The 16,611-nt window shown below is 31.9% G+C and overlaps 1 protein-coding gene across 1 annotated transcript in view; it reads left to right on the plus strand.

The window, feature by feature from the left end:
- The window catches only part of LOC114337588 (nuclear pore complex protein Nup88), a 579,124-nt gene that overhangs the window by 373,713 nt on the left and 188,800 nt on the right, over window positions 1–16,611 (plus strand). Inside the window, exon 2 of the mRNA XM_050646001.1 lies at window positions 1,287–1,456. Within this exon, the coding sequence (XP_050501958.1) occupies window positions 1,287–1,456 (170 nt within the window). The remainder of the gene's footprint in view (window positions 1–1,286; window positions 1,457–16,611) is intronic.

Consider the following 16,611-nt stretch of genomic DNA (forward strand, 5'->3'; position numbering starts at 1 on the left):
TAAAGTGCTCAGTTTTGAAAAAAATGGGGTTTAAAATAAAACATTTTCTTTTACTTTGAAAAACATCGGAATGGTTTATGGAATTAACTTAAAAATTATTAGTAAGACCAAAAATCTCAAAAAGTAATAAAATGTACCTTTTGCTTTTCTGAATATTTTTGATTTTTGTTTTGTTGTTAGACAAAAATTGGTTATGCTAGGGCTGTTCCAAATTTGACTAAACTCGTGATTAGTTACTCGCTCAAGTCATTTTAACAACATCTTTTTCAAAAAGAAGCACTTTGAACCGATGAACTTACAGATCATATAAATAATACATAGACAAAGTAACTTGTGAAGTAGTAATGATAAAGTTTAGTTGTGATGCTAATTAGGAGGCGATTTTCGTGATTTTTTTACCAAAAAATAAAAGGAACCAACAATATTTTTAGCCTAACTCCTTTTTACTTCCAGCTTCTAGCCTAACTCCTTTTTAGCCTTTTTAAAAAACAAAAATAAACCTTTTTTAAACACTTTAAAAAAGTTAAAATGAATTTTCCCCGAAAAGTGCTTCGTAATTGGGTTATTTCACATTGAAATATTCGATTTGGAATTTGACTAAGAAGACCCTTCTTTTCATTAGCTGCAACTCTGCTTCTACTGGGTCTACAGACCTCATATATACACCATTTTTTCAATTTTTTATGAGCGATATTTTTGCTAAGAATATTTTTTTCGCTAAAATACTTACTTTTTGAGTTATCTCCGAAAAACCGTTCAAAAACATGTTTTATGTTGTTAAACATGAACATATTCACTCGCAAATAACTCGAAAAGTATTGACTTATAACTTAAACTCTATAGAACAAAAGTTGTTTAGAATTAGTCATTTTATCCAATTCCGGTCTTATTTTGAATGTAATATTTTTACTTTCAAGAGGGGGCCATTCTCCTCCATTTTTGTAAAATGGAGGGGATGTAGAATTGTAAACTTTTTCTTATATAATAATAGACAATTTCAACTACCTATTCCCAAATTTTCATCCTTCCTTTATTTTTTTGGGGTCAAATTGTTCTTTGATCATGCTATAGAGACAAGTATGTCTAACCTGATGTAAGAAGAAGAAAAACACGATTAGTGTATAACAGTCCACAGCATAATGTACTTGAAAAATAATATAATAAAATAATACATTCAATCAAATCAACGTATTATGAACTAAAATTATTTTACCAAATTTCGTTGAAATACTCCATTTTGCTTGCTTTTTTGAATCTCTTATTTAATATGTTTTTTTTTGTTTCAGAAACTTCTTCCCCTACATCCACCACTTTTTACACCAGAGTGTGTTACAGTCAACCAATCGGGATCCTTGTTAGCAATAAGTGGATCTTCTGGTATCTTGGTGCTGGAACTGCCGTCAAGATGCCCGCCCTTTGGATCGTTTCAAAACAACAAAGAAGTTGTGTATTGCAAGTAAGTAATTCAATTAAGATAGGTAGCGTTGAGAAAAATATACAGGGCGAGTCATGAGGAACTGTACATACTCCTACCTCGTATAGAGGCCCCCATGGGGAATAACAAATGACCATTAAAAAGTGTCTGCTCCCATTGTTTAATAATATACAGGGCGAGTTTCGCATTTTGACAGAAATTTATATTCGTAATAATTTTTGAACGGTCAGATCGATGTGTCTCTTATTTTGGTCAATCGTTACACTATTACCACCTAATCAACTGATTTATTCAAACTAGAAAAAAATCAGGTCCCGCTTTAAAAAATTAGTTCGTTTGGGTCTTAGAAAAAGTTTCACCCTGTATACGCTTTTTGAAAACTCTAATATTAATTTTACAAATTAGACAAATGGGCAATTAAAGTGACATATTTTTTCCCCACACGATTACTTAATTTTTTATAAAAAAATCAAATTTTACTATGAATTAAAAATTTGGTAAAGTGAACCATAGATTTTCAAAAAAAAAATTAACTTTTATTACAAAAATTAATTTTGTTAAACAAATATTTGATTTATGTTACCACCCAATCAACTGATTTATTCAAACTAGAAAAAAGAATGTGTTTGTACTTTGTACGCACGTAAGAAGTTATGCTTCTATTATAATATAATTTCAACTAAATAAATATACCTACTTAACAGTTACAATACAAAAAATTAACAATAATTACCAAAAATGAACCAAAACTAAACAATGCCAAATATTAAAAAAAAAAAGAAAAAAGTATGAATCGTCCGGGATTTGAACCCGCAATCTCGCGATTTTTTGATCTCTGGTCCAATGATCTACCAACAAGGCCATCAAGCCGCATGCTACTTACCTTTCAGATATACATAATTATACATCACGGTGACAAGTGAAATATAAAAATAGATGTTTTATTATTTTACGCCCAAGGAAGACAAATCCAAAGACACAAAATTATAATAAAAAACCTTTTAAACCACCTTTTTCAAATTGCGCAAGTTGTATTATTAATATTAATGTTAATAAATGAAATATAAATATTTTGACGTTTCACAATTTGACAATTCACTTTTAACTGCAGTGCCTTAAAAATTTTAAAGCACTAGTGCCTTAAAGTAGCATTTTTAACGCTCCTATGGAGTCCTAAAAATTGCATTTTTAACACGTTTTTAGAAAAATATATTTAAAAACACTTATATATTCTTTCCACATCTGTTCTGGACTGATACATACATAAATTAAAACATTTTGAAGTATAACTTCAAAAATATAATATGAAAACTATTTAAAAAGGCAGTATAACTATTAACTAACTTTTGTTGTTTCTCTTCCCACAAATTTTAAAACGCCCATACATAACCAAACCGTCAACCGTCCAAACCACAGCTGCGCTATAGCTGCCATATTGGATAATTTTTGGCATGTCATTTGCACATCCAATCAGAACAACGTTATAATGCGCATGCGCCCGGATCGTAGGTTTTAACATATAAAAATTCACCATCATATCGTGCGTAAAGAAGTATAACTTCAAAAAAATCAGGTCCGGCTTTAAAAAATTAGTTCGTTTGGGTCTTAGAAAAAATTTCACCCTGTATACGCTTTTTGAAAGCTCTAATATGAATTTTACAAATTAGACAAATAGGCAATTAAAATGGCATATTTATTTTTTCCCCACACGATTACTTAATCTTTTATTAATAAATCAAATTTGTCAAAATCGCAACTCTACCATAAAAATAAAAAAAATTAAACAACGCTTTTCTTAAAATTAAAAGTTTCACCATTTTTTTTTCTATAACACGCCTAGATCTAAAACTCCCCATAACACCCCAAAAGCCGGACCTGATTTTTTTTAGTTTGAATAATTCAGTTGATTGGGTGGTAACATAAATCAAATATTTGTTAAAAAAATTAATTTTTGAAATAAAAGTTAATTTTTTTTAAATCTATGGTTTACTTTACCAAACTTTTAATTCATAGCCAAATTTGATTTTTTTATAAAAATTTAAGTAATCGTGTGGGGAAAAAAATAAATATGCCATTTTAATTGCCTATTTGTCTAATTTGTAAAATTTATATTAGAGTTTTCAAAAAGCATATACAGTGTGAAATTGTTTCTAAGACCAAAATGAACTAAGTTTTTAAAGCCGGACCTGATTTTTTTCTAGTTTGAATAAATCAGTTGATTAGGTGGTACTAGTGTAACGATTGACCAAAATAAGAGACACATCGATGTGACCGTTCAAAGATTATGACGAATATAAATTTCTGTCAAAATGCGAAACTCGCCCTGTATATTATTAAACAAGGGGAGCAGACACTTTTTAATGGTCATTTGTTATTCCCCATAGGAGCCTCTATACGAGGTAGGAGTATGTACAGTTCCTCATGACTCACCCTGTATAAGATAATGTGAGATTACACATGTTTCATTGAAGGTAAAAAAATAAGTTTATATTAAAAACAAATCTAGCATTTTAAATTGGTACTTTAAAGACAGGATTAAATCCTAATGGTAGGCGAGCAAAGTATGCTAAATGTGTAGTCACTCGAGCGTTATGGGGACCTATTGGGTTGTGAAGAGTAGGTCCTAAAACCAAAAAAAGTTAAGTAAAGTTTTCCATTGTAGAGGGGACTTTCCATTTGTAATTTAATTTTCCATTTTCAACAATCGTCATTATGAAGCGAGTATGAAGGATAAGAAACGAGCCGCCTAGCGGCGAGTTTCGTATAGAGTACGAGCTTCATAATTATAATTAAATGCAAGTTGTACACACGATTTTTTCTATGATCATTCACAACAAAAAATATATTCAAATTTATTAATTTTGTAACGCAAACAAATTAAGTAGTTTGTCAGTTTGTTTACATATTGAGAACTGTCAAAGCGTATGTATTTGACTCGCCATTGGTCACTGGGCGTGTGCCACCTTCATCGCGAATGTTATATCGCGATTCTATTGGTTAAAAATCTGTATCATAATGAAGTTCATTATGATACAGGTAGTGAAGTAATAATTGATATGTTATAGTATGAGAATAGAAAGATATAATTAATAGACGTGACAAATACTACACTTTCTCAATACATTCACGTACCATCAACTATTATGACAAATAATTGGAGGATGAAGGTGTGAGAGGCCGTTCAATACACGGTTGGAGAATAACGGGTCAGCGATGTATCAATCCTAAATCGCTGGACGGTATGGCTTTTAACTCAATGCGTTAAAAGCCCGGTTGGTCTGCAGGCAATATCTTTCGCTCAGTAGAGTTCTTGCCAGATCTATTCTCTGGCGTAAATGACTTCTGCTACAGCGATCGCCCCTTTTATCTTATTCCGGCCACCCAACTCCCATTCTTCGTTGGTAGTAGTGGAAAATAGTAGGAGAGCTACTCTTCGCTAGTGCGTTGGTGAAGAGAATCAGATGTGCTACCGTAACAATGTTAATTTAATGTTAGGAGAGGTAAGATAAGAAGCAGCAAATCATTGATGAAAGAAGAGGTCCAGTTTTAATCCCATGTGTAAAAGTTTTAACGGATGAGAATAAAAAGAATTAGTGACGGAGTTTAAATATTAAGACCTTGTGCCTAAACATTCTAATTGGTAGTGGACACCTAAAATTTTATTCAGAAATTAAAAAAAAGAACGAAAAATGCATCACTAGAAATCGAAAATAGAATCGAGCCAAAAATAAAAGACTATGTAACGTATAACGTTACATGGTAACGAAACAGTCTGTTGTGTGAGCGTATATTTTATTTATTCATCTTTAGACCATAAATATAGAGTCATAAAAAGACAATTAAATGCTGACACATGATACAAACACGAGAAGCAGCTCAACAAGCTTTTGGCGGATATAAATTTTTCCCCGATATCATTTGGACGTACTCACACACACAGACATCAAACACCACAATTACTAAATTTAATGCAAAGCAAGAGCAAAATGGTATTGTATCTGAACATTAACGTATACACGTTGCCTTAATGTATCTTTTAATGATAACCTATGAGTGTCTTTATTGCGCCCGAATCTGCTTCTGACCACTAGTTAATCGAACCAGGGACGGACTTTGAAGTAAAAAAAGGAGTTTTTTTTATTTTACCTACTGCTATATGGACAACATGTTGAATGGATTCGAATTCCAAGTTGACATAATTTTATTTTCCCAAAGATATGATTCATTGTTGTCAATGGCGTTACACCTCTCCGTTTGTTTTTAAAACTTAGAAATAGGATTATTTAATAATATTCTGTAATATACCGGGTGGTGAATTGGAAAACGGGCCATAGGAAACTCAATGTAAAATTCTAAACTGTTGAATTCCTGCTTCCCTAATTGTTTTAAGGCCATTGTTTTTTTCCTGTAATTTAGGCCACACACAGTGCAAGAATGTATCATTTATTGTTTAAAAAACAATAAAGTTGAAAAGATGTCCTCGGTTGAGGAGAAAGTAGTAATAATAAAGACGTTTTATTCAGTCAATAGTTTGCGTACTGTCGGAAATAGTGGCTATGTCCTTACTTTTACGCACTTACTTACTACGGCAAATGTATTATATTTTTCAAAATTTTGGAATGTGTTTAAATCGTAGAACAATTTTAACTTTTGTTTTTAATACAGATTTTAATCCTCTATAAATAGTTTCTCACGACTTTTGATGTAAAATAATTAGGGAAGCAGGAATTCAACAATTTAGAATTTTACATTGAGTTTTCTATGGCCCGTTTTCCAATTCACCATCCGGTGTAATAAAGACTCGAATTTAGTATAAACTATTTATCTCTTGTCAGATCTTTGAGCAGATGGCGCTCTTGAGCTGCAGTGGAAGCAAACTGTTAAAGGGAAGGAATACTCCTAAATTAAACAATTAAACCCTGGTCCCCCAAGTTAGTGGTTGAGGCATCGAGCTAACTCCCCAGTACTCGTAAAAAATTACAATGTTAAAAAACCCAACAAAATACCTCGGAACGGATTGATGAATTAATGACGACGTACGCTGTGAAAAAGGATAATGAATTTTGGAACTTAGAAGTTATCTTCTTCTTCTTCAAATGCAAATCCACTAATGGATGTTGGCGATCACATTTTCCATTAACTCTCTGTTTCTTGCAATGTGGATCAGTGATTGTATGTCACTAATCCCTGTCCATTGCCTTATGTTTCGGAGCCAGGACATTTTCTTGCGTCCTATTCCTCTCTTGCCTTCAATTTTACCCTGGATTATAAGTTGAAGGAACTGGTATTTTTCGTTTCGCATGATGTGACCCAAATACGCCGTTTTTCTTTTCTTGATGTTTTCGAAAAGCTGACGTTCTTGGTTGATTCTTTTAAGGACATCCACATTTGTGACTTTCGCCGTCCATGGTATCTTTAGGATACGGCGATAAAGCCACATTTCGAAGGCTTCTAATCTGTTTATATCCCTCGTTTTGAGTGTCCAGCCCTCTATGCCATATAGCAGCACCGACCACACGTAGCATTTAGTAAACCTTAGTCTCAGTGTAAGGTCGAACTCTGAGCAGCTCAGTACCTTCCTGAATTTTACGAAAGCTTGTCGAGCTTGCTCAATGCGACATTTTACTTCCCTGTCCGATGCCCAGTCTTCAAAAAGCCACGTTCCTAGGTATTTGAATTTGCTCACTCTCTCAATGGACTTAGTATTCAGTGTTATGGTGGAGTTTTCAAATGCATCCACGTTTCTGGAGATGATCATGAATTTGGTCTTTTTGGTATTAATCTCTAATCCCATTCGCTTACTGTATTCTGCGATTATAGTGACAAGTTGTTGAAGATCTGCTATGTTGTCGCAAATTAAGACAGCATCATCAGCATATCGTATGTTGTTGATTAATACTCCATTCACTTTGATTCCCATCTCTGCATCTTCCAAAGACTCTTGAAATATGGCTTCCGAATAAATGTTAAATAAAAGAGGGGAAAGCACACATCCCTGCCGAACACCCCTTCTTATATGTATGGATTTGGATATAGAATTGTCTATTTTTAATTGTGCTGCCTGTTTTCAATGCATCTTATGTCTTTTTGGTCTATATCAAGCTTCTTGGGGATCTGCATTAACTTGTGATGTTGGACACGATCAAACGCTTTCTCGTAGTCTAGAAAGCACAGGAATACGTCCTTCCTCTGATCGTAACAATTTTTTACCAACACCTGTGTTGCTACTATTGCTTCTCTTGTTCCCAAACCTTGCCTAAACCCAAACTGAGAATCACTGATGTCCCATTCACATTTTTTGTATAATCTTTGATGTAGTATTTTTAAGAATATTTTTAAAGTGTGACTCATCAGGCTAATGAGTCTGTGATCCCCACATCTTTTTGCATTGACTTTTTTGGGTAGGGGAATAAATGTAGAGAGCAACCACTGCTGAGGATAGCAACCAGTTTCATAAATAAAATTAAATATTTTATGTAGTGCTGAAATTCCCCTTTCATCTAGTAGTTTGAGTATTTCTGAAGAGATTTCATCAGGTCCAGGTGCCTTATTGTTTTTTGAATATAATATTGCCTTTTCTATTTCCTCTTTAGTAATTGAAGGGCCAGTCAGCTGGTCGTCTGTATAAACTTCACTCATGGGTCTTTCGTCATGAAAGAGCTCCTAGACAAGGCGAAAACGGCGGGTTCGAAGGGAAAAATATTCCCATGAGATTTTTTTGTATAATCACATTCGTGAGACATCCCAGAATAAGATTCAAGAAGTCGCCCACGTGAAAAGTGGGCCAATTTTTTTTTAACAATTTTTTTTAATCAAATTGCAAGAATCAATATTTTTGGCCCAAACAATTTTTTCTTTAATTTTTTGGACCATTCTGGACAAAAAAGGTCTCTTATAATTTTTCTCTAAAGTTGATCGTTTTCGACTTATAAGCAATTTAAAATTGAAAAAAACGAAAAATGGCGATTTTCAAGGCTTAATAACTCGGTTCAAAGTTATTATTATGAAAGTCAATATATGACTAAATCAAAGATTAAAGCCCCCCCTACAAGATACTGAAGAAATTTTTGTCATTATTTTATTACTAAGCTGTTATTTTTAAGTAATAATAATTAGCGCCATGCACGTGTGCGGGGCTGTAAATGCTGAGTGCGAGAGAGAAGCCATTCCAGCAGTCCAATTGTGCATCTTACTCGCACTCACATTTACAGCAGCGTCAATACGATCTAACCACTCATTGTTATTAATTAAAAATAACAGCTTAGTAGTCAATTAATGACACAGATTTCTTCAGGATCATGTAACGGCGACTTTAAACTTTGATTTAGTCACTTTCTGACTTTCAAAATAATAATTTTGACCGAGTTATTAAGTCTTAAAAATGGCCATTTTCGCGTTTTTCAAATTTTAACTTGCTTATAACTCGAAAAAAATCAACTTTAGAGAAAAATTATAAGATACCTTTTTTGTTCAAAATGGTCCAAAAAACCTAAAAAAAATTAGGCCGGGCCAAAAATATTGATTTTTGCAATTTGATTAAAAAAAAATAATTGGCCCTCTTTTCTCGTGGGCGACTTATTGAACCTTATTCTGGGATGTCTCACGAATGTGATTATGCAAAAATATCTCATGGGAATATTTTTCCCAACGAACCCGCCGTTTCCGCCTTGTCTATCCTGAATATAGTTTTCCCATATATGAATTTTCTCTTTTTCACCTAGCACTACCTGGTTATCCTGATTAACTATAATAGTTGGTCTTCGTTTTCTGTATATTCCAGCAGTCTCCTTAAGCTTTAGAAGTTATCAGATTTTATCAAAGAATAAACGAAGTGATACACGAGTTGAGTAGGTTAAATATGGTTTTAAAGCGATCACCGAAACAAACGATACGCAAACGATATGATTTTACAGCGATATGCAAGAAAATAAATTTTCTGCACCTAACTTTACATAGGGAAAATAGTACTATACCTACTACTTCATGGTATACCAAAAAATATCGCCCTCGCCGACAGAGCTATCAGATTATCCGACCCTATCAATACACCTCAGGCCATAAAAAAAAGAAAAACAGCACTAACATTTAATTCATACCATCATACCCACATTGCCTCATCGAAAACACTTTCAAGTCATACACAATATTTACAAGAACAAGAATAACAAGGTAAAGAAGAATAAAATTATATGTCTTGCCGATATAAGAAGGTTATCAAAATAACTTGCAAATATGTTTAAACATAACGTTACAGTTGCTCATAAAGGGTGCAATCTTTTGGAAAGGATTTTTACGAAACAGAGAGAAACATAAATTTAATTTTGTCAAAATTAAGATAAGACTAAGATAATTGAACATAGCACAAAAGAGATGGAGCTCCTAGAGTCTATAGGAATCAAAAAAAAAGATAAAAAATGCAATAAATGATGAAAATGATGTCAAAAATTTAAATAAAATATATTTCAATTTAATTTAAAATATACTAAAGAATAATTTCAGAACGCCTATGATGTGAATAGAATACAATAGAAATATGCTTTATTGCCATGAAAAATTTTATAATTTTGTCGACAAAGCTTATAAATAGTAAAAAAAAAACAAAACAGTAACAATCCAATTTACTAAAATTACATAAATCGTCAATAAGTTAAATAAAATAAATAAATAAATCGAAGTTAAAACAGAAATAATCAATTGCAAAAATTTAAATAAATTGCAAATCCATAGTCTACCTAATAATTAATAAAAAAGGTTTAAAAGTTAAAAAATTAAGCTGCTGCATATGACACCCAAATATAGATAAAAAAATAATAAAAATACTACTTGTGCAAAGGGTACTGTAATTTCTTAGTTATTGACTAAAATAATCTTCTACTGAATAATATGGTCTTTCAGACAGGTAGGCTTTTGTCAGTTTACGGAATTTGGGAAAAGATGGTGCAGATTTTAGTTGTAGGGGGAGATGGTTGTACATTTTTTTTGCGGAATATAATATCGATTTCTTTACTAACTCCGAGGACGGGGTCGGCAAATAGACGTCAAACGTAGAATTTCTCGTGAAGTAGGATGATTAGGTCTTGGTGGAAAGACATGTAGATGTTTACGAATTAAGCAAACAGTTTCTAAAATATACAAAGATGGAAGGGTTAAAATTCCGTGATCTTTGAAGTAACTTCTGCAGTGTGTTGTTCTTCTGAGGCCAAACAGATATCTTATAGCTCTTTTTTGTAATTTGAAACAATGTAGAAACAATTGATTGTTTAAATGAAAAATCAAACATCATAACAAATTTGAAATATATTTTAAATGTTATGACTTAGTGCTTCTGTCCTATGTTTTTATCATTCTTATAAAGGATTTACTATTCTTTTAATTATGACGTTTAATTGTGTATTTGTTCGCAACCAACTTTTGCATGCTTGGTAAGTTAATGTTTCTTTTTAAATTTGATTATATTTTTTTAAAAATGTCATAATATCATAGGCAACCTTTTTTATGAACTCAAGAAATTCTGATAAAAAATATATTAATGTTCAATAACCAAACAAATACAAAATATATACAATAAATCACTAGACGATTTTCTAAGACCATATCCTGTATTTTTTCTACGATTTCTGGTTTTGTTGCTATTTTAGGACGTCCTTGACTTGGATTATCCTCATAGTCTAAGAGCTAGTGAACCTTTTGACTAACGGTCGTCCTGTAAGGCTAAAAATTTGTAGAGTGATAATTCATAGCACACCAAAGCTAAAAACCATGACCTGGCAGGCCTCAGCGGTGCACGTGTATCTACCAGGTGAATCGAAAAGTGCAAATTTAGGGGGTAAAATAAACTTTCTCCTGTAAGGTTTAAATTTAAGTATGTGTTTGAGTAAGTCATTTAGAAGAAATGTGTACAATGACAGGCGATTCTGAAGAGCATAAGACCTTGCCAGGCGAGGGGAAAGATTAGGGGTTTTTATTAAAATTATTCTTTTTGCATCGAACAAATTTTTTTTAGGCTTTTTGAATCATTCCAAACAGAAAAGGTCCTTAGTTATTTTTCTCTTAAGTTAATAGTTTTTGTTATATAAGCGATTGAAAATTTTGAAAATTGCGAAATCGGCCATTTTTAACCCAAATCGGACATTTATCTAAAAATTTCAATATTGGCAAGGTACGCAGATATTCCTTAAACATTGATTGATGAAATCCCGAAGAGTTTTTTGCAATAAAATAACGAAAACCGCTTTGTTTTTTTAATTGCTAATCAAGCGGGCGCTACACTGTAGTATAATTGAGGACGTTTGAGCTTGCATAAATTCATTATCTCGAGAATGGGCAAATTTGAAGAGAAATCCTCAGACAGGTCGATTTTTATTTTTGAATTAGGACTTTTTGGTATATATATAATACTAGTGACGTCATCCATCTGGGCGTGATGACGTAATCGATTATTTTTTTAAATAAGAGTAGGTGTTGTGTGATAGCTCATTTGAAAGGTTATTTAATTCTCTATTCAGTAATATAAACATTAACATAATTATTTATACAGGGTGTACAAAAAAATTTTTTTCTTCTATTTGTCAAATTTAATCAAAGTTAATTTAATAAAAATTTTTTTTTTGTACACCCTGTATACATAATTATATTATTGTTTATATTAGTGAATAGAGAATTAAATAACCTTTCAAATGAGCTATAACACAACCCCTACTCTCATTTAAAAAAATCATCGATTACGTCATCACGCTCAGATGGATGACGTCACTAGTATTATATATATGCCAAAAAGTCCTAATTTAAAAATAAAAATCGACCTGTCTGAAGATTGCTCTTGAAATTTGCCAATTCTCGAGATAATGAATTTATGCCAACTCAAACGTCCTCACTTATACTACAGTGAAGCGTCCGCTTGATTAGCAATTAAAAAACAAAGGGGTTTCCGATATTGTATTGCAAAAAACTCTTTGGGATTTCATCAATCAATGTTTAAAGAATATCTACCTACCTTGGCAACTTTGAGATTTTTAGATAAATATCCGATTTGGGGTTAAAAATGGTCGATTTCGCAATTTTCAAAATTTTCAATCGCTTATATAACAAAAACTATTAACTTAAGAGAAAAATCACCAAAGACCTTTTCTGTTTGGAATGATTCAAAAAACTTAAAAAAAATTTGTTCGATGCAAAAAAAATAAATTTAGGAAAAACTCCTAATCTTTCCCCTCGCCTGGCAAGGTCTTATGCTCTTCAGAATCGCCTGTCATTTTACACATTTCTTTTAAATGACTTACTCAAACACATACTTAAATTTAAACCTTACAGGAGAAAGTTTATTGTACCCCCTAAATTTGCACTTTTCGATTCACCTGGTAGATACACGTGCACCGCTGAGGCCTGCCAGGTCATGGTTTTTAGCTTTGGTGTGCTATGAATTATCACTCTACAAATTTCTAGCCTTACAGGACGACCGTTAGTCAAAAGGTTCACTAGCTCTTAGACTATCAAGGCTTGTACGATCACGTTTAATATCAGCAGTCCATCTTTCTACTGCATTAATTATTGAAGGCGAAGATTCCTTAAAGACTTTCAAAATTCGTTCATAAATTTCCTTTGCTTTTAAAGGTTCCAATAATAAAAATTCAATCACTGCACGATACTTGATTGTTTCCATTGTAAAAAAAAGAATGTGTGTGTACTTTGTACGTACGTAAGAAGTTATACTACTATTATATGATTTCAACGAAATAAAATACTTTAAACAGTTTATCCAAAAATAAAAAAAAAAACGCATTTGAACCCAGGACCTCTCGATCTCTAGTCGAATGCTGTACCAATGATGCTACGAAGGCATTTTTTTACGGTTTCTCTGACACTATGACAAATCACGGTAACAAATAGACGAAGTGAAGTATTAAATATAAAAATGTTTTAATAATACGTACAGTAGAACCTCGATTATCCGTCAGGGCACCGGACCAAGGGTATGACGGATAATCGAAAAGACGGTTAACAGAACATTAAAAAAAGTTAAAAATTAATAATGCAACTCTCAAATTTTATTTGTATGTTTTGTTTGATATGAGGATTGTTCGTGTTAATATTGTCGAATTCGGTTTAAAATATTCTGAAATCTTTGTTTGCTTTACTGATGCTTCACATTTTGCAAGGGCTGAATTTCTTAATCGGCGTAAGATCATGCAATCTACTTTATTGGATTCTTCTTGCCGAGAATACCACTCGATGAATGGTTGCATGTGCGATGCAGCTTCTCTAGCATCTTTAATCAAATCTTTGTCAGTTGCAAAAGCATCCTCGACATCGCCACCGTCAAATTCCAAGTTTGTGTCAGCTTCTGAACCTGTTTCGTCAGCCTCTGTTTTGCCATTTCAACGATTTCATCAACTGTCAGCGATCAACAGCCGTTTGCGTCCTCATAACAAATTAACCATTCCTTTATGTCATCTTTAGGCAACGAAAACAGAACAGTTGATTCAGCCATAACTTCATTTTATGGTTTTACCGCATTGTATATTTCAGCGAATTTCGTTTGGCTTATCGCAATGCTAAAAAATGAATCGATGACACAAATTTTTTCTTATGTACTCAATACAACTTATGTACGGACCCTGACGGTTAACAGAGGTGACGGTTAATGGAGAGACGGATAATCGAGGTTCCACTGATAATCTTACTCCCGAGAAAGACAAATCCAAAGACTCAAAAATTATAATAAATATATTTGCTAAAAACACTAATATACTTTTTCCACACCTTTTTTGGACTGATACATACATAAATTAAAAGATTTAGCAACGAATAACATACTGTCTCTGTGCGCATGCGCGCAGAATAATAAAAATTCACTCTCTATCGCGCCTAAAGATGTATAACTTCAAGAATCTGTGACAAGTGGCTACTAAATCGTTTGTAAACAAAGAATAAATTGACAGAATGAAATGAAACTTCTCACCATAGACACAATTGGAATCGACAAGGAATCTTAAGCAAAATAGTGTAACGCGGAGCAGTCGATCGGTGACATATCTATCTATCTCTCTTTTTACCGTGTGATTACTTGCGTATGACAGACGAAGATAACTAGACCACTCTAGTGATAGACAGAAAATGTGACAGTCAAAGATAGCTCGTGATTATTGGTGATACACCTCTATTCACAGAGCAGCCTATACCTAACCTAGTCTATTCTTATTATGTCTATGTTTCTCACACATTCATATGAAGAGTGTGCCAACATAACAAAATGAAATAATTAGGCTAGTAGCAATGCCCTTTCCTATCGAACTGCAAAACTTATTTAACATTCTAAGTATTATAACCTAAATTTCATCTTTCTTTCATCATTTTGTTCTGATTATAATTTTGGATAATAATACCCCAGTTAATAGGGAAAAAAACATGAAAAAATGTTAAGCAGGGTTTTGAAGGTGCTAAACGGTAGATAAGAAATAAATGATGATAATTCCGTGAAGACGTACAGCTAATTTTTCTTCTTCTTTTTTTTAAACAGGTACAAAGAATGACAAACTCAGTTTTTTGACTATAAAACGTTTCTTGTAAATTTTAGAGAAAAATGTTTTAAATAAGTGTTGTAGATCTTAAAAAGTTCTTGAATTTGATAGTACTCATATTAATATACATAAACAATTGACCTAGATAATTGCAAACAACTCTCATTTTTGCACTAATTTTTAAATATTAATAACTTTACTTTTTACATAATGATATATAATTTAACTACTTTAAATTATGCCATTTAATGGTTTCTTTAAGTGCACTAAATTTCAACCAGATTGACCAAATAGTTTATAAGTTATTCAATTTGTTTATCCCAGCGAGCAATTGTTTATACAACTGTTCTTGCCCTAACAGTGAATCTAGAGATATTTAGCAAATCGCAATCAATTATCCGAGAGTCTACTTTTAAGATGCATTAAGAAAAATTAACATTTTATTAAAATTGTTATTAAAAAACTCGTTTGAAAAAGACCCTACTTTCTAGGTTATAAACAATTTGAATAACTTTGACAGTTTTTATGTCACACGCTTGCATGTAGGCTCACTGAAAAGCTGGTGAAAAAATACATATTAAAAAAGAAAAAATAATTTTATATGACAAATAGGAATCAAGTTAGTATTTTTTTATAAATCAAATTTTGCATTGTTTATAAACATCTATATTTTACGATCCAGTTTATAGATTGCACATGCAGTGAAATAATAAAAACTTATGGCCTGTTAAACTGATGGTACTCGTGAAACACCTCCAACGAAAGTGAAGGTGGGAATTGTTCAAGCTTCGCTTCCTTTTTTGGGAAAAAACTGCAATATATTATCACCTTCCATAGCATGCACTACCTTCATTTTTAACTGGAGTAGCTCAAGAAAATACTAAAAATTGTGTAAATTTCACCTTGCACAATTGGAAAATCCCGTGAAAATCAATTAATTGAATTTTATTATAAAAGTTATTGAACTCTACAAGTATTCCTTAAAAATTATTTAAATTATTAATTTAAGTAATTTTTTATATAAATATAAAATAATTATAAATTAGTACAATACATTATTTATTTTTTTTATTTGAGATAATTAAAAAATATTTAAAAGTCCTTAATAGTTTTTAAAAAACTAATTTTTGTTTTATTTTGTTTTTGAATTGTTATGAAATGTTATTTAATTTAATGAAGCTATTAATATTTGTTTAGATAGGCATCTAATAAGTATAAATATGTAATATGTTTGCACTATTATTTAATGATGTATGTTAAGTTCAATAATTAGAATAAAATTCGTATATTTGTTTTGATAGTAATATATATATATATATATTAATAAATTCATATAATTAATTATAAAAATAAAAAAGTAAAACGTTGTTTATGAATTTTAATTTGATTATTCTAGTGAACGTCTATAACTTCTAAATCGCTTCTCGGCAAGATACAGTTTATCCTCTACAAAGTCTGACTCGACATCGTCAAGAACCACTGCAGCGCGATTACAACATTTTTTCTCCTCTTCTTCCACTGCACAGTTTGTAAAAAGATCCGTACAGTTTATACCATATTTTTTACAGCCACATCTTGTACTTTTGCAACCCGTTGAACATTTACATGTAATTTGTTTTAATATCTCTTTAGGTATCAAACAATCTAAGGTGTAAATAG

Source organism: Diabrotica virgifera, chromosome 3 (genome assembly GCF_917563875.1).
Source record: "Diabrotica virgifera virgifera chromosome 3, PGI_DIABVI_V3a".
NCBI lineage: Eukaryota > Metazoa > Arthropoda > Insecta > Coleoptera > Chrysomelidae > Diabrotica > Diabrotica virgifera.